General features: G+C 42.5%; 1 protein-coding gene across 1 annotated transcript in view; it reads left to right on the top strand.

The window, feature by feature from the left end:
- ADAMTS16 (ADAM metallopeptidase with thrombospondin type 1 motif 16) overlaps positions 1-19,964 on the top strand; it is a 337,999-nt gene that overhangs the window by 78,848 nt on the left and 239,187 nt on the right. Inside the window, exons 5-6 of the mRNA XM_088442271.1 lie at positions 10,136-10,335; positions 13,382-13,465. Coding sequence (XP_088298397.1) covers positions 10,136-10,335; positions 13,382-13,465 — 284 coding nt within the window. The remainder of the gene's footprint in view (positions 1-10,135; positions 10,336-13,381; positions 13,466-19,964) is intronic.

Below are 19,964 nucleotides of genomic sequence, written 5' to 3'. Positions count from 1 at the left end.
TCATGTGCCACTTGAACAGACAACTTGCTCGTGAAGAGCTGTTTGCTTCTCTTAATATCAGTATCAAGACAAATATTACATAGGACGTAAACCTAAAATCAAGCATGGTTGCCAAAAAGTACTGATCCAAATGCAAGATGTTGCAAACCCATGAGTTCTGGCAAAGCAAATAAAGAACTTGATCTACAAGTCCAACATACTTTACAGAATCACTTGATTTCATCTTCTCCTTCAGGTACTCTAGCTGCTTGTCCAGTAGTTTAATGAAGGTTATGACCTGATTTAGGCTGGCTTTGTCTGAACTCACTTCATTGGGTACAATTTCAAATGGCTTCAGTAGCATGCATAAAGAGTATGCTCCAGTTTTCTGCAGTATGGTAACATGACCCCCCTCTTCCTATGTCATGGCTTGATGTGTATGCTTAAATAGCTTGTTGCTTTTATTCCTGTTGCTGAAGCATATAAAGGGTGGAATTCCACCTTGTTGCTACCTCTTGCTTCAGTTGGTGACATGGAAAAATATTCTGTTCTTGTAGCTTCTGTAATCTTCTACATGCAGTTAATGAATGCCAAAAATACTCAGAAATTTTAAGGACCACAGCATCTCATGCATTGCCTAGCCAATTTTAAGAAATTCTGAACATCAATTTTATTAAACATGGTACATGTTGAAATTCACCCAGTCATAATGCTCATACAATTATAGCTACATTCTCAGAAATGACAAATTCTGAGGAGAATCTTAAATGGGTAAACCATTTTGCTATCACATTCCTCAGTCTGTTCAACAGCTTGGCACCGGTATGCTTCTTAGTGAAGCCGATGATAGAGACAGTAGCCTGCCTGTAAACGAGCTGCTGTTGTGTGCTAGATAATGCTGCTGAAGGTGTGCTAGGTAATGCTGCTGAAAGTGATACATTCACCAAGTGGGCTGTCACAGTCATGTAATCATTATTTAATTTTTGACCAATAGCGCTTGTCCACATATCTGTAGTTAAATGGATAGTCAGTACAAAGGCATTTTGTTGGACAAAAATATATTTTTTTAATGTCTCATTACAAATGAGGAGTTGTTGTTCTGGTAAAGTAGAATCAAGATGGAATTTGGTAGTGTGGACACATCTCAACTAATTGTCTATTGATGGTGATTATTGGGCACAGATCTAATGCTAACATAGCTGTCATGACTTCAGTGATACACTGTCATGCTTGGCTCCTCTTGCAAATGATTGTTTCACAGACAATTGTGTAAAATTACTAGTCTTCTACTTGGTCCCCTTATAAGATGAAGATTCACCCCCAGCAGCAGCAGCCTTAGGCCCGTATTCAATTTGTAGCGAAAAGCCGGAATCGGCGAAAAAGTTTCTCCGATGACGTCATTTTGCCAGGTGAAAAAGTATCACCGTATTCAATTTGAAAGACTTTCCGCCTTAGCGGAAAGTCAATGCAATGTAATAGGCAAAAAAGTTTTGCAGAATTGGGGTTTTGGGGTGCAACGTTGCGGGAACCCCCCTGCAGCCTTCAGACAGTCCCCCAAAGGTAAACTGCATAAAATTAAAAAAAAAAAAAAAAACTTAAGAACACCCCAATAAAATCACTTTCATTTTGGGGGTGAAAAAAAAAATGTTGTGGGACAAAGTTAAAAACTAGCGAACTAGACTCCAGGGGGGTCCCCAAGTATGCCCCAGGTGTTTTCTTCATTGCAGGTGCTTGCGGCAGGTGGATTTTTCACGTTTTTTTAAAACTGAACTTTAGCAACTTTTAAATATGCTGTCCCCCATTTTCAAGTACCCCAAAATTGCTGGGATAATTTTTTTTCTGCAAAAAAAACCTCCTGAATGCTCTTCTTCACCACTTATATAAAAATGCTATTTAGCAGCTATTGAGCCCGTTTAAAAACACCAAATACCTTCAGCAAGCCAAATCGGGGGGTAACCATAGCTAACCCCCTTATCAGAGCATCTTTTGGGAAGTGTCAGGCTGATTTCCCCAAATCTGATAGGACTTTTCGCTTGTTTCAGTTTCGCCGGGTCCCATTTTCGCGTACTTTCAAATTGAATACGGGGATACGTGGGCACGCGTGCGATACTTTTCCGCCTGCAAAAAAGGCGAGGTAGGCGAAAACTCCGGGAGGTGGAAAGTATTGCGGGTCCGCTCAAATTGATTACGGCTCTTAGCACGTAAGAATTATTCTTGGGAAACCTAGATAGCGGAGGAGTCAGTTTGTCTTTGCCAGCTGGATGCAGGACTATCTCTGATCATTAATGAGGAGGTTGATGATGAAGGCGTTGGCAGTGTAGGTTGCATGTGCTGGGATCTATCCATGCTGCTGGTAGCTGATTCTGGATTGCTTGTTATTTTACATGTGTCATGCCCTGGTGTATAAGGGCTTCTGTAGTTGGAACACGGACCAGGGGGCCAAGGGCAGTGGGTGATAGCAAATGGGAAGGCAATATAGAAGTCCTCTTCATACATCTCTCCCAGGTGTTGGCAAGACCTACCCCAAGATGTGGAGTCTAGTCCACCTGATGGTCTTCACCATTGTACCCTCCAATTGGGTTGTGGGTTTTGCTACACCAGGTGAAAAGTTCCTGGCCCCTGGGAAAGGTACCTGGAGAAAACATGGAGATAGATATGGAAGGACTATATAAGCACTGACAATATTGGAAGAATAGTAATAATAGATCCCGAAACCAATGAGTGGGGAAAGGTACTTTGGAAATCGATATGTTAGTAGTGAGGATAACCAGTTCTTGATATTAGATGCTGAATAGCGATGGTAAGCTGTACTTGATATGAACACTGAATAACAATGATAGCCAGTACTTGATATGAGATGTAGATTAGCGATGGTAAGCTGCACTTGATATGAACACTGAATAACAATGATAGCCAGTACTTGATATGAGATGTAGATTAGCGATGGTAAGCTGCACTTGATATGAACACTGAATAACTGATAGCCAGTACTTGATATGAGATGTAGATTCGCAATGGTAAGTTGTACTTGATATGAACACTGGATAACAATGATAGCCAGTACTTGATATGAGATGTTGATTAGCGGTAATAACCAGTAATTGGTGTGAGACGCTGAGTAGTGGTGAATACCAGCTCTTGACGTGAGACGCTGAGTAACGATGATGACAGCATACACAAGAGAGTACACAGGAAAGGTATACTGCGGAGCCTTGGACACAGACACAGTAGAAAACCACTATAGGAGTTGTACAGGCAACTTCTTGCTGGAGGAAGTGCCCTAATATACCCCTTGGTAGATGGTCATTGGCCAGAGACAGCAGCTGATCGACTGCAGAACTACAATAGGAGAATACAGATGACACGAACCAACATGGCAAGACCCAGGACTGCAACGCGGCAACCAGGATGCACACCAGAAGGCTCTAGCAAACCCTGGGAAGAATACTCAGCTATCACTGTCTCTACGGCTGATATCCGGACTCTTTAGGAGCCCGAAGACGCTATCGCAGACATAAGTAATAGCCGATTCCAGGCTGCATCATGACATGATTTTCCAGAATTTGATAAGTAGTTTGCAAGAACTCGCTTAAATGATATAACAGGTCGGAGGTGCCTAGATGGTTTACAACCCTATGTCAACCTACTTTGACCTCAGAAATGGTACAGATGCTTTTACAAATGTCCAAAATTGGGTAAAAATTAGTTCACAAAGAAGAGGTGTCTCTTTTGGTCTTATGCTCAGGCATGCAAATGCTGCCATTGATGGTTGACTTACTTTGACACAAACAACATCATCCTCCTGAATTTTATCAACTTGTTTTTATCCAACACAATCATCATCAACATCCTCATTAGTGTCAGATACACAATTACCCCCTCATTCTGTTGCACTTCCACAGTAATATTCTCAATTTATATGTCTAAACCAGGGATGGGGAACCTCAGGCCTGGGGGCCGTATAAGGCCCTCGGAATCATTTGGTCTGGCCCTCAGAGCTTTTTTCTGCTAGCCTCATCTGGCTAGCAGGGTGCCTAGAATGACACCCTGCAGCCAGAATCTATGCATATGCATATCAAAATGGCCCTCGGTCTAAACTATAAATCATCATTACTTTTACTACTACTAATCCTCACATTTACAGAGAGTCCAGAAATGGTGAAAGGAGGCTTTCTATGATTACAGTGTCAAAAATGTGAGACTCACACATAGCACATGTGGACACCAGGGATCTGTGAAGTTTGAGAACACAGTTTGTTCTTTTGTGCACTTATTTGTCTTTTTTATGGTGACATATAGACTCAGAGCTAGAAGGTTCTGCATGCGAGGTAACAGAAGATGCCTGACTAGGGGGTCGATTCAGACCCAGATGCTAAGCCGTGATTGCTCGCATCCAAAAGGGGCCGGGTATGCAAATTCCACAATCACACTGGTGTAAGGATGCCCTCTATGTCTTAGAGAGACATGGCAGAGTGAGCACACACTGGTGTAAAGACGCCCACTTTTCTTTCTTGGCACACATCATCTCCAGGAAGTGTATGATTAATCAGAACCATCGAGAGCCATCGGAGCTGCATGCAGCTCTTGAGGTAGACCCTACTCCATTGCAAGCACTGCGATCACTGCAGGCTGAAATACAACCAAGTGACGTGTACAATGATTCCTCCATGCTTATTATGCATAACCATTTATATGCCCTGACACTCCTGCGCTCGCAGCACTACTCCCTTGTTCACAAGTACCTTCCCCTACTTCATTACAGACTGCTATTCTGCTTATATGCATGCAACTGCAATGCTAAGATCGCAGGCTGACATTAGGACGCCCACTTCCCCTTACTCTCATCCGTATACTTGACCAACATGAAACAACTGGTAACCCACAAACTGCACTATCTGTCACTCAAAGTAGCGCTCAGTCTTAGTGCAAAGGGTGCACGATTCCCGATCACAGTGACTGGTTCGCACATGCGCACTGCGATGCATACACATGCGCAGACAGGCAACAATCGCCCATAGCGAGCAATTGCGGCTTAGCATCTGGGTCTGAATCGGGCCCTGTGGTTTGGCACTGGCTTTCGCAATTGGCATTCTAGTGCATGAAATAGCATTAGCAGGGCCGCAGCTTGTTGGTCTGAACTTTTTCTTGCCACTGCCTTTGGTCTATGGCATGTTAGCAATTTTATGTTTTACAGCAGTACATTTTCCCTTCATAGGGCCTGATTTATTACGGATCGCTATTCTGCTTATATGCAATGCTAAGATCGCAGGCTGACATTAGGACGCCCACTTCCCCTTACTCACATCTGTATACTTGACCAACATTAAACAACTGGTAACCTCGAGTAACATCGGACAGTTAGAGAAGCCCAGTCCTTACTCAGGAATTGCTTACTTATGTGCACGCTATGATGCCTCAGGTGGCATCTGGTATTGCAGTGCATAATTTATGCATGCTCCTGCAATGGCATTGAAACGCACTGGCACGCCTGCATTTTCCTGACCACCCCCATGTCAACACTCACAAATGGCGCTTCCTGTCAATCACTCTGCCAAGGGTCTGCATAGTCTCTGCAGACACAATGCCTAATGCAGTGCCTAGGTTGCGCATGCACACTGCGATGTATACGCATGTGCAGTGAGAATTAATCAACCAATTGCGTGCATATAAGCAACTGCGTTCCTTGCTGACTCATAATTAAAGGTGATGTTTTTTAAAGATTGTCAAACATTGTTTAAATTTGGAGTGCCCTTTCTTACACCACCTTCGTACCCCTTAACTTTTTATAAATGTAAATGTTGAAGAAGTACTATGACTGCCAGTACTATAACTGGCCTGCTCCTTTTCTTCTCTTGACTGATCCATGATCAACTTTTACACCAGAACAAGAGTAAAGCTACTGTAGTTGAACTTCATAGCCACCAAATTAAGTGAATGTACAATGAGATGGGGAAATGAGTGACTGTTGCCTTTACCATGCAGTTTTAGTCAAAGACTTAAGATATTTTGATACCAGAAAAAAAATTCCTTTTGCACTTATAACTTTTGGTTGCAGCTGACAGACACCACAGTAAATACAGTAATATATGCTGCCTCTGAAAAACACACAATAATCCTTTGATATATGGTTTCAATTTAATTATAAAAAGACCAGGTTTTTTTTTAGACATCAGAAAAAAAAATATTATTTATTTGCACTTATAGTTTTTGGAAAGCAGCTGACAGGGACACCACACCCAGTAATTACAGTAGTATATGCTGCCTCTCAAAAACACACATTATTTCCTTGAAATATGATTTCAAATAAATTCTAAAAGCTTTTTTTATTACAACAGACATTTGGGGTGCAGCTAACGGAGACACAACCACACCCAGTAAGCACAGTAATATATGTTACCTCTCAAAAAAGCACATTCCATTGAAATACTGTGCTCATGCAGATGCAGACTCGGCACACTATTTTTTGGACCAAAAAGCTTCAAATCAAACTGTTTCTGCCCTCATACACAAGGTGTGTTCAGTTTTCTGCAAAATCGAACTGCTCATCTCTAGTGATAACCAACTTGTTTGTACCCAAAATCCTTTTTTATTTGCCTTGCATTGGGATCATTTTTCGTGTTTCTCCCAATGTCTCCAATTTTCTCTGGGTCTAGTGTAAGTGGACAAGCAGCTTTCCTTTGTCACACATTCACATGAGTAACCTCCTTACAAGCCTATTTAAGTGTATTTATCTCACTTTGTTGGTACATTGCCAGGCTGTAAGGAAGGTGGGTTCTGCCACTGTGCATTCACCCTTTACCATCCTGTCACTATTCATGGACCTGGCATCCACTGGCCCTGTCAGCCTGGAAACTATCTGAATCTCCTTGGTTGGTTCTAATTTAGTCCCTGGCTTAGCCATACCATTTCTTTTAGTGCACTCTATTAACATCTGTCAGGTACAGTCTGGGTAGCTTTGGGTTGCCTACTTGCCCTATTTATCTGCCATAATAGCAGCATATAAATTAGGGTAGATTTTGACCCGGTCCACCATTGTAATGTTTGGGTTTATTTATGACTCTCCCACCCCCTTTTTTTATCCACAGCAATTCTATGGCTACTTATTTGGTTGGGGGTCTCATGAGCTGCCTATTGCTAGGTGTCCTAAATCAGCCTGCTCCTGGTTGAGATATTGGCCATGCTTTTTTGGAATGATATGCTGGGTGCTGAGGTCCTATTGATTGAGTTGCAGCCCCCTAGACACAAATTGTTGATTGTTCTCTTCAAACATTGTGCGACTCCTGGATCTGACCAGAGTAATTTGCTTCAGTTTGTATGCCACAGTGCCCTGACATTAGTGGTTTCTTATGTTGCACCTTTTCTGTCACCCCATTCGTTACATGGAAAACAAAGTATTCCAAAACTGACCAATTAGGGAAGGGGCTCTGGGTTTCTATGAAAGCATGTCGTCCTGACATTTCTGTTTGTTCTTTGTACTCCCTGATGGCACCACTTTAACTATATTTCCATTGCTCTGCATATTTAAATGGTCCTTTGTTAATGATTTCCTTATACTCCATTGCTTGCTTGCTGCATTGCCCGGGCTTGCTGCCTCCTGCTTTGAGGCATTGTGGTTTCAGCTAGCATTCACACTTTCTTTCCACTAGAACTTTGGTATTTCTTATTTGATGGCCCATCTAAATTGCCAGTCATGCCTTTTTGAACTGTTAGCGCCTAGCAAAGAATACTGAGGCATTTTTTTTAGCATTTTATTAATTTGCTTTTTATCTATATAATAACCATGTCTGTCTCTGTCAACATGTCTGTTTGTCCTTTATGCACGGCCACAGTTTTGGACCTACTGTAGCTCCACCAAATTTGCCATGGTGGTGTAGTTTGACCAGGATTAGGTTTTTGCCCAGGTTTAGTCACAGCCACTCACTCTTACACAATCCCTAAAAATGGGGACACTCTTGAATTACACAGATTCTGGGGCTGACTCCAGTGTAAATTGGCAGTCTGACAAAATGAAAGCTACAAAAGTATCCTTTTAACCTCAGTCTGAGAAAACATGATAACTCATGCAAGTTCATATTAAATCCAGAGCCTCTGTGTTTGCATGCAGAGGCGTAACTAGTACTGTGTGGGCCATATTGCAAGATCTTAAAAGGGTCACCACAGAGGTAAAAAACACATACATTTACACCCACACAGAGCCCATTCATGTTATGCCACACAGAGCCCAATATGGTTGTGTCAAACAGTAGTACCTCTTTTACTGTACACATTATGCCATGCAGTAGTAGTACCCCTTATACATTGTGCCACACACTACAAAATGCCCCTTAAACTACACAGTAATGCCCCTTACACATTATACCACACAGTAATGCTTTTTACAGATTATGCCACATAGTAGTAGTGCCTCATATAACACATTATTCCACACAATAGTAGTTCCCCTTACACATTATGCCCCCCCCCAGCAACTCATCTCCCCATGTCCCTCCAGGAACATCTTGCTCCTCCTTGTGTTCCATCAGCAGCCAGCAGGTGTGGAGTTGGGACAGGGCCACCAGCTAATTACAGCTTGCACACCAGCAGGACATACAACGTGGTGTAATTTGAATGTGGCACCAGACGCGAGCCAATCGGAGCTAGCGGACCGGCAGCCAATCAGGAGCCTCCACTGCTGATTGACTGCCAGTTCACAAGCTCTGATTGCCTCGTGACCAGCAGCATTGTCTGTCCGTGACTGCCTGCCAGTGTGTCAGCTGTAATCAGCTGACAGCTGGCACCAAATCAACATCGCTGACACCTGGGCCCTCCTCGAAGGCCCTGACTGGATCGGCCCAACTTGTGTGCATGACTTGGTGCAGGGGGAGTGGTGGCCACAGATTAAGCTCGAGCACCATAGCAGCCGTACCCCTTGCATCCACAGTAGTTATGCCACTGTTTGCATTCATGTTAGCAAACAATGGGGTCTTTTTCAGGATCAAGGCAATGGGGTTATAGGCGAGGACAATGTAAACAAATAAGGCTGCAGGTGTACTTTAGGGTCCAGTCTTTAACCCGGGTAATGCAAGGTATGTATCCCAGCTAGTGGGACCATAATTAAAGAAATAATAAAAAATAATAAAAGGCACCAAATAGGTTTTTAGGCATTTTCACCAGATTAGGTCTCTGCCTCAATCTCTTCCCCTCCTTTCCCCATTTCTTTTTGTTCCTTCTTTTTATGTTTTTTTTAAAAAGTGAGACTCCATAAACAATCACATTTTAATGTTCCCCAGAGGTGTTTTCTTTGACTTGGGTTGTTGGACATTCAGGTACTTTTGGTGTCCCTGAGTCTGTAGTTGTTCTCCTGTAGGGGGAATGATTAGGTAGGTATACCACTTTTTATTTGTGGCTAGCAATTTTTAGGGATTTTAAATGGTTGTTGGGCTTGTGACCCTGAATTCATCTGGTTTGGTCTAACATGGTTCCTAGGCACTTTTGGTATTGCCTCTCTGGGTAGACCATTTTGCTCCTGGCTTTTCATGTAGTAAACTGCTCCGTTGCCCGTTATTTGTTGTCCAGGGGCAGTTTGCAGGTCCCTCACATGCAGAATTATTTTTGTCAAGCCCATCTTTTCTGCCCTGACCAAATTTTAGAAGCAGATTGTTTGTGTTGTGTCTTTATTCCTATAGTGGGAATGTAGGAGATTTAGCAGGCCTGACTAAGTTAACTAGTTGGCCCTCTGTGTTTAACATGACCCAATCCTTTTCAATTGTGTTATTACACCTGTAACAGTGTAACAATTACTAATTGGGCTAGCAGTACAGATAATGGCTTTTACTAGTTTCTCTTGAATTATAAATAAAAATGGATTAATTTGCACTAATCTCAATCACAAATGGCGTCTCTTTCTCTCTCTCTCTCTCAAATGTGCGTGAGCTTAGTTTTATCCACTCAGATTAACCCTTCGTGTAATTTAAGTTTCACCACGGTATTGTGTTTCCTTAGGTGGATATTGGCACTTTGCTTAAAATTCGAGTATGTATACTCCGTTTGTGCATTTACAAAATCAATCAATTTCTTATTTGATAAATCACAAGCCTATGTTCGAAACTGAGGCAATATTTTATATTAAAATAATGTTTTTATATGGTTTGATATATACATTGTTTATTGTTCTCAGATATGCCTAAACCTCCTAAAGAAGATATTTACATTTTGCCTGATGAATACAAATACCCAGGGCGGACCAAACGTTCTCTCATAAAGCCTCCGAAGAACAAGCCTTTAAACGTGGAGACGCTTGTTGTTGTTGACAAGAAAATGATGCAAAATCATGGTCATGAAAACATCACTACCTATGTGCTAACAATACTCAATATGGTACGATTGCAATTCTTTCAGATGAGACGTCTTTTGGGTAAATCACTTTTACACTGTCTTTCTGTTGTACTTTGCCATAATTAATATATTACATTGGAGTATTCTGGAAAGCAACTCCAGCTAAAGAGCGCTATCTATATATGCATCATAATAAACATTGCTTTCTTAGTCATTTTTGTTGACAATTAATATGTACTATATGAGCTACATTGGGGTACAATATAACTGAAATGGTAACAGTGCTTTTAAACGATATGTAGTCAGAAAGCTGGCAGTCGAAATGCTGACCGCCGGCTTCACGACAGTGAAATTCCGGCATGTGACTAATGATAGGCATCTAAATACCAACACCTATCATCAGCCCCACGCCGAAATCCCGATGCCTGGCATACAGAATTTAGGTAATCCGGGCATTGGGACCTGTTAACTGTTGGTGGGGGTTTGTTAAGTTTAGGAACTCCCGGGAGGACTAAGGGTTAGGCACCCCACCGGAAGGGTAAGGATTAGGCTAGGGGAAGGGGGGGTTAGGGTCAGGCACCCCGGGGGAAGGGTTAGGTGGGGATGGGGAGGTGAGGGTTAGGATACTTACCAGGCGCCATCGAGATCTTCATCTGCCGGGCTTAGGTCCGGCATTATGTCCTACCGATTCCCTTTTGAACAAATTACAATTTAAACTTGTCAGATGTTTATTTATGATGATGATGGCAAACCTGTATAGGGATACCTTTATATTATAAACAATATTAAGAATTAGCCGCTAATTTGTAGGACATAATGCATTAAAGATGTAGCGTTAGATTGCAGTAGGTTATAAATCCTTTAGCAATATGCTATTTAAATGATTGTGCCTCATTATACCTTATGGAGAATTGTACCTCATTTTAGAGACTTTTGATAGAGAACGAGTTGACTTTCTATCATTACACTCTGGGAGAATACCAAAAGGAGCATCAAGACTGGAAGGGGTATATTTACTAAAGTGCAGATTTTTAGAAGTGGAGATGTTGTCCATAACAACCAGTCAGATTCTAGCTATTATCTTGTAGAAGGTGCTAGATAAATAAGTAGAATCTGATTGTTTGCTATGGGCAACAACTCCAGTTCTAAAAACCCTAACTTTACTAAACATACTTCGAAGTGTGGGGTGTGACAGCACAATTGTGACATTGTAACCCCATCCCACAGTGTACAATGTATTCATGAGCCTGAGACCACAATAACATGTTTCAATGCAAAGCACACTACCAAGCGTCCAGATCACCCAATTCACTGTGGAAGGGTGTGTCATGTGGGAGGCTGGCCTATTCTCTTGGGAGTCTGAGAGCCCCCTCCCCCCCACCAAACACACACACACATACACACACACACAGAGATTAAATTAAGGAGGGACTCTATTATAATGACATAAGAAATATTGGATCTAAATTTGTATTATTCCAGTGGGTGGCTCCAGAGGTGGGGCTGCAGCACAGTCCAAAATTCAAATAGGGGAGCCACACCAAATGCCACCTCAAAGCCCCACCTCTGGAGCCCCCACTAATTATTACAGAGATTTGGGTAGTGGCTCTGCCAAAACAGCCCCATAAAAAGCAACACAGTTGCATTTTATAGTTACCAACATTTGAAAATTCCTGTATTGGGTCGTGTCTCCTCCGATAAGGGTGTGCGGACATGGCATGTTCAGAGTGTGTGTATATCACATCAGATATGGCTTCTGAAATGCCCCAAATCCCTCCCCTAAAAACACCTTAAATTGCTTTGTGCACCAGAAGCAAATACTGCAAGGTGGGACAAATGTACCAACCCACAGGATGGCCACACACACACACCTCCTGCTTACCGCTTTATACTTCTGATTATGAGAGCTTTTCAATCTATTATGTAGTTTTTGTGAACCAATGAGATTGTTCAGATGACATTGCAGTGAAATTAAGGGACCAAGAAAATTTGTGAATATAGTGCATTTTTTTCTTTTGTTAATCGTGGACTAAATTAGAGTCAGCAATTCGCTGATAATGCAAAATATTTTCACCCCTTCAGAATTTCCTTTCTATGGGCTCTATTTGCTACAATCCGCATTTGAAATGCTAATTGTAGTGTGATATTTGCATTGCAAATTTAGGCAATATCACAGGAATTTATCAATAATCTCCTGCAGGGTCTGAGCTTGCGATAAAGCGCTGCCCCTGCGAATCCCACCCGCAGACTTATCACTGTATTTTTCACAAAAAATACAGCGACAAGGTGCCTGTGCTTGCGCTGACCGGCTCACCATACAACCCCCTCCCGCAGTCGCCGTCTCCGCAATCGCGCCCGCCCCCCCCCCCCGTGACCCTTCCTTACCCACACACTGTAACTTACCTCCGGTGATCGGTGTTCAGTGATATTCTCCGGGGCTCTGCTCAGCTGCTCACCCATCCTGCATTGTGACCCCAGTCAGCTGATCTATGCAGCAGCAAACCAGTGTCACAGTGCAGGAGCCAGGAGACCATCTGACCAGAGCCCCGGCTGGAGGACATCACAGAGCACTGATCACCCTGGATGCAGGTAAGTATTTGTTTTTTGCAGTGATCAGCTTGTTGTCTATTTAGACCACACAGCTGATCACTGTAGCCCGGCTATACTCTGCCTGTTAGAGCAGTAGATGGAGAACCGAGGGAAACCCTGGATAACGCCATCTCCAGGTGGCGTTATTATCACAGGGCTTCCCCCAGTATTTTTTCACAATTTATTTTTAGTAACTTTGGCCAGACTAAATTTCCTATTACAGCTATGGGAAATGTGATCTGCTTACTAAAAATATGTGATAATTAGGGTTTGGAGTAGAATTTTACGAATTCTACTCCACTTGCACTTTAGTAAATTTATGTTAAACTAAAATAATGTGAAAAGGGTGGAAACACCCTTTTTCAATTTATTTTAGTAAAAATGATGTTAATAAATAGAGCCCTATATCTTCTGAGCAATCAAAGATAAAACATTAATGACTTCTTTTAAGATCATGTTGTTTTACAAGGAGCATAATATTGTCAATTCTTTTGTGTAGGTTTCTGCATTGTATAAAGATGGAACAATAGGGGGAAACATTAACATTGTCATTGTTGGTCTAATTCTACTGGAAGATGAGCAGGTAAGTTTCATCTATACTAGAGATAAGTAGATAAGTGTGTGACATATCATCTAACATTGTTTCTTTCCAAGTTTCATGAGCCTGTAATAAACAAAAAAAAATAAGGGGTATATTTACTAAAGTGAGAGCTTTTAGAAATGGAGATGTTGCCCATAGCATCCAATCAGATTCTAGCTATTATCTTCTAGAAGGTGCTAGTTAAATGTTAAGTAGAATCTGATTGGTTGCTGTGGGCAGCATCTCCACTTCTAAAAACTCTCATTTTAGTAAATATACCCCTAAGAATCAAGAAAAAAAATAAGATTTTTGAGATTTGTATATATATCTCTTAAATATTAACATAGAGCTAAGTTGTAATTTCAGTCGTTTTCAAATAAAAAAAAGTTGGTTTGTGTAGACATGAGAGAAATTGTGGGTTGAGATTCATGAATCAAATATAGGTTGTTTAACAGAGTTGGTTAGTTTTGGCGACAAAAGTTCAGCTTTGCATTTTCCTACTGCACTTATTTTAAAATTAGCAATTTACATAATTTATAGTCTATCTATAAATCTAATCTAAGCTATAGTGTTTGTAATACAATGTAAAACCACAAATGTTTTATAGTGAAAACTGCTTCAATTCTAAAATAATCTGGTCATAAAATTATGGACTTTTATACAAAATGTTATTACAGGTTGAGTCTCCCATATCCAAAATGCTTGGGACCAGGGGTATTTTGAATAATGGAATATTCTGTATTTTGGAATATTTGCATATCATAATGAAATATCTTGGGAATAGGACCCTAATATACACACAGAATGCATTTATGTGTTATATACACCTTATACACACAGCCTGCAGGTAATTTTATACATTATTTTTAATAGTTTGTGCCTTAGACAGAGATTGTGTACACTGAACCATCAAAAATAAAACGTTTTATTATCTCAGTCATGCCAAAATTATTCTGTATTTTGGAATATTCCATATTTCGGAATATTTGGATATGGGAGACTCAACCTGTACTACTAAACAGAGAACATCTGTTCTGTCCTAGGGCCTGATACAGCAAGGAACGCAGTTGCTACTATGCACGCAATCGGACGATTGTTGCATACTGCGCATGCACGAACCGTCCACTGCGATCACAATGACTATGCAGACCCATCGCATAGTGATTGACAGGAAGTGCCGTTTGTAGGTGGAGACGGATGGTGGTCAGCCGAACGCAGGTGTGCCAGTGCTTTTGAACACTGTTGCAGGGATGTGCATAAATTATCCACTGCGAGGCCTGATAGCGTGCGTGGAAGTTAGCAATTTTTGAGTAAGGTCTTGTGAAAGTGTGCATGAGGCTGCGATGGTACTAGATTGTACCGATGGTTTTGCAGTCTTGCTAAACAATATGGATGTTTGAAAGGTAAAGTTGGCGTCCTTTTGTAGTGCCGCTGTGGCATTGCGATTGCAATGAATTAGCACACTATCACAGTTGAACTGTGTACGTAATCGCTATTGCATTCACAGTTGCGTTCCGTAGTGAATCAGGCCTCTAGTGCTACGTTTAAAGCAGGGTGCAGCTTTAGAAAGGAGGCAAATTATGATTTTATATTATGATTTTGAGCTGATCTTGTTACACTCAAGTCGACTCATGTTGGGGTTACACCTTTTTGAATTTCATATACCCAGACAGGGGGCTTGGCCAGTGGTGTGGCAAAAACCACACTTTATATGCCTTTGAACTCCCACACCCCTAAATATGTCTCTGAACCATTCATGCCACTTTATTTGCCATCTCAGAACCCCTCATGCCCTTTATTTGTCAACCTAGAGCCCCATCATGCCCCTTTATGTGCCAGCCCAGATCCCCCTCATGGCCCTTTATGTGTCAACCTAGATCATCCTCATGCCCTTTTATGTGACAGCCCAGATTGTCCTCATGCCCCTCGATGTGCCAGCCCAGATCACTCTCAGGCCCCTTTATGTGCCATCCAAGAGCCTCCTTGTGCCCCTTTATATATCAGCCCAGAGCCCCCATTTGCCCCTTTAACTGCCAGACCAGTCTCCTCTCATGCCCCTTTATTTGCCAACCCAGAGCCCACTTTTGCCCCTTTATGTGCCAGCCCAGATCCCCCTCATGTCTCTCTATGTGCCAACCCAGATTCAAGCCCCTTTATGTGCCAGTCCAGTACTCGCTCATGCCACTTTATGTACAAGCCCAGAGCCACCTATTGTATTTTTATATGCCTCAGAGACCCCTAATTATTATTATATGTCCCTGTGCCTTATTAGAGATATTGTTTCAAGATGGAATTATATTTGCCATGGCAAAACTGATTGACATAGTGACTGTCACTTGACTGTTGTCCGGAGGTCTCCTCAGGACAACTAAAGGACCTCCTGTGTTTCAGCCATCAGATCCAGCTCAGCTGTATTTTGTCTGCCCCACACTCTCTCACTTTCCGTTTCAGATGAGGAGGCGGGTGGAGGTCTTAATTAGGCTCTGGAGGCTGGGACATGGTGTTCTGGGGATGGGCAATAGGCAGGCTAATGCTGGCCACACACACAGCAATATTTTACCTGATCTGGCCAATTCTGACACGTTGGAACAACAGATCGTGTAAAATATGGCCAAATTGAGAGTAAATCGTGAGTCCCCACTCATGATCACGATGCGATGCACATCCCCGCTGGTCGCACATCGCATCATCAGATCTGCCGTGCAGTAGGGCAGATCTGATAATCTGGGACATGATGCACTGTGAAAGTCTGGATGCAGGAGAGTCGTTTGAAGATTGTACACCAAATCGTGTGGCGATCATGTGCAGAGCTGCCGGGGAGAGTTTCAAGGGAAATCGTACACATCGGCTCATCGTGTGCAGATCGCTATGTCTGTGGCCAGCTTTGGAGAGACCACGAAGAATGGGACAGAACAGGAGGGAGGCTCGATGTAACAGGAAAGAGGCACTGCAGAGCTGGTGTGAGGTGGATGGAGCAGGAGTGAGGTGAGTCAGAGCCAGGGGGAGGTGGGATGGAGCAGAGGAGATTGGCGGAATCCAGAACACTGCCTGTCTGGGATTGCTAGTCCTCTGGTTTACGGACAGATGTGCTAATTTAGGAACTGTCCAGAGGAATCCCATTTGGGTGGTAACTTTAAATCATTTTAATACTCCCTCTTCATCAGGTACTCTCCACTGGTGCTGATTTAGACAGACCACAATGAATGATGCAAACTTGTTAGGCATATCCATTGCAATTAAACATACAAATCCATTATACACTTTTCTTTACTATAATGTCCCATTGTGCATCAGAAAAGAAACACAGTTACAAATACAATAGTCAAAGGAAGACCACTTACAGATGTGTCCACATTTAACTATCCTTCTGGCCAGACATACCTTAGAGCAACATGAAATGATACATGCGATTAAGTGTCAGAAGCTATTATCCTAGAGAACTATTATGTAGCCTTTGATGCTGTATGCTAGAAATATCCATGGAATTAAATTGGCTGAATCTAGGCTGGCACCCCGTCTAGGTAAATCTAAGCATATGGTTAATCATCAATTTTTTTTTTTATCCCCATCACACTCCTGCACTGAATTCCAGGGCATCATCCGGGAGCTTCCTACCTGTAAAGTTGCCACCTACTGCAACTGCATGTTGGTGATGGACTGGGTGTGTGGTGCTAAGCTACAATGTTACATTCAAGAAGAGAGACACCTTCATCCGCATCACACAGAGGGCTCTATTCATAAAGAATATGTAAAGGGTGCTGCTAAATATCATAGAAGGTTGCATAAATTTGATGCAATATATCTGGAAGTTAAGGTGTTAATCATGGACTCTCATCCATCCTGTGATGCAGTGCAAAAATTCAGGTTGCCAGTGATGCACTTCACAGATGCAGAACAGTAAAACAAAATCAATTCCATCAAGTAATACTGATGGCACATGCAGAGTAAATATGTCTTCGGAATTGCAGGTGGCCATTTTATTGGTGGGATGCTGCTGTGTCTATTTCAGCCCAGAGATCAGAGGCGTAACTAGGGTATTTGGAGCCCAGGGCAAATTTAAAAATGGCTGCATTCAAAGATGAGATTATCCCAAAATCCTGCTTTCCTGTAAAAATCACCCCTCCCCAGTCAGTCAGTATATGCCAATTCCCCCCATCACACCCTATATATGTAAATTGCCTTATTGTGTTCCACTAAACTCCTTCAAATAAGTGCTTGGTACATTTGGAAAACCTTACAGAATTAGAGATGTGTTTATTTATTCACTGTCCATATTCGATTACAGCAATGCAAATTAGTCGCATCAAATACAATTAAGGTATCCTGTTGCTCTCTCTAGCTGGAGTAGAACTACAATGCCCATTCCTCAACCAGCAAAAATAAGTATTACTAGTGCTAATTTGATAACAGCAATGTAAATAAGCATATCAGATACAATTAAGGCATTGTGTTGCTCTTTCTAGTTGAAAAAAAACTACAATGCTCTGCAAGCCGGAAATGAGTATTATTATTAGTATATCGTTTTATAAAAAATGGACATCTAATTGCAGCAACACCAGCAAAAAAATAAAAATTAAAATAGCTGAGACAATTACCTTGTTTAAGTTTACAAAAACAGATATTAAGCAGGCTTAACCACGCTGTCACCATCCGCGTGAGTCAGAGGTCCACCTTGGGGCACCTCATTGCTCAGCAGCAAGGAGATAGACATTGCCTTGTGAAGTCACTACGTCTCATTCCTGCCAGCACCATTTTAGGGGGTATGGAGAGGCATGACTAAGTCGTCACCCACCACATCTATTGATATGAACAGCCTGGGAGCCTGTCTCATCCTCTACTCACTGTGACTATCCCCTCACTACACTAAGCTTCAGTGTCAATTGATTCTCCTACCTGCATCACTGTGTCTTCTCTTGCTGCTGCTGATTGAGATCTGATCTCTAAACACTGCAGTGCACTTCCTGGTCACATAACACATTCAAGGTGTCCATCAGTGCTCAAGGCATGCCCCTCATAATCAGAGGCATGCCTCTATCCGCTCTCTTTCTGTGCTTCTTACTGTCCGTGGTGTGGCCCCAACCCCCACCTCTGGAAGCAGTATCAGACTATACAGAAGCGATGCTGAGATATTCCTGCCTCATTTCTCTTTTCCCTGTAATCCCAGGAGTTCCACAAAGCTGTGCTAACTATAAAAATTATTACAATAAATAAAGTTGATGTTCATAAGTTATAAATATCTTATTCTAATCATTTTTATATCAAATTTCAGGAGTATGACAGGGGAGGCTCTGCCTTCCCTGCCTACCCTGACTTCACGTCCCTGGGTTGAAGCAGTGCACAGCATCGCAGCAGCAGCACTGCAGTGACTGCAGGGACTTCTGCAGGCGTGATAGGAGAGGTAAGCAGCCAGAGCCTGACTAAGGGCCCGATTTAGACCCGGACGCTAAGAAGCTTTCGCTCGGAGCTGGCCAATTTTCGCATTATGCACATGCGTATGCATCGCAGTGCGCATGCGCAAACTAGTCCGAGCGATTGGGAAGCGTACGCTTACCCAGCATAGACAGCCCAGCTGAATGAGTGACAGATCAAGCCATTTGTGGGTGGTAACAGGGGCAGGACACTAGAAATGGGGGAGTGGAGGTGTGAACGCAGACATGTGTGAGCATCTTAACTCTGTTGCAGAGGCGTGCATAGTTAAGATGGAGCGTCATAGTACACGTCACCTGGTTGAATTTAACACTGAAGTGCTCGCAGTGCTTGAGGTAGGGTATAGTCAACTTCAAGCACTGCGTTCGCTTATGATGGTACCCGATGTACCGATGGTTACATACACTTCCTGGAGATGTCTGCAAGTGGGTGTCTTAAGACAGGATGGTGGGCGTAAGCATACACAAAGCGATCGCACGCCAGGACATAGTGGGCATGCTAATGCCTTGCCATGCGATCGTCTGCAATGCCGTCACTTAGCCAAATTTGCATATGCTGAGAACGAGCTAACGCATCTAGTGTCCGGGTCTGAATCAGCTCCTAAGTGACACAGCGTGGCAGAAGTATATACCAAAACTGTTAAAAGGGATAATATTGTGTTAATCGTTATGGCTCTTTTTACTGCAGACATCAACATCACTCATACTCATCAGTGATATATGGAAAGTGGCACTTTACTGCATTAAAAGCGCTCACATGTCATCAGTGAGATTTACATGCCACAGAGATGCTAATCTGCCTGTTTTATGTGAAATATCCAAATAATTTCCCAGGACTGGAAAATTTTTCGATATTACATATGTATGTCTACAGTAACTGATGTGCTGAATTTAATACCCCCCTTCACCGGAATGCACAGCACCCTCCTTTCCCATTTCCCACTCCCATTGTTGCAGGTGAGGGTAGGTGAAAGCTGGAATCACTAAGGCACGGGCATTCCCAACACCCCTCCCCCCTTGCACACTGCTGGTCCAAACCAAAATGCAACCCACCCCCTGCCTCCTCCCGTACCCAC

The sequence above is a fragment of the Taudactylus pleione genome, unplaced genomic scaffold (genome assembly GCF_031769625.1).
Source record: "Taudactylus pleione unplaced genomic scaffold, aTauple2 ptg000309l, whole genome shotgun sequence".
NCBI lineage: Eukaryota > Metazoa > Chordata > Amphibia > Anura > Myobatrachidae > Taudactylus > Taudactylus pleione.
Note: the sequence above shows the minus strand (reverse complement) of the source record. Positions and strands in the feature narration are given on the sequence as shown.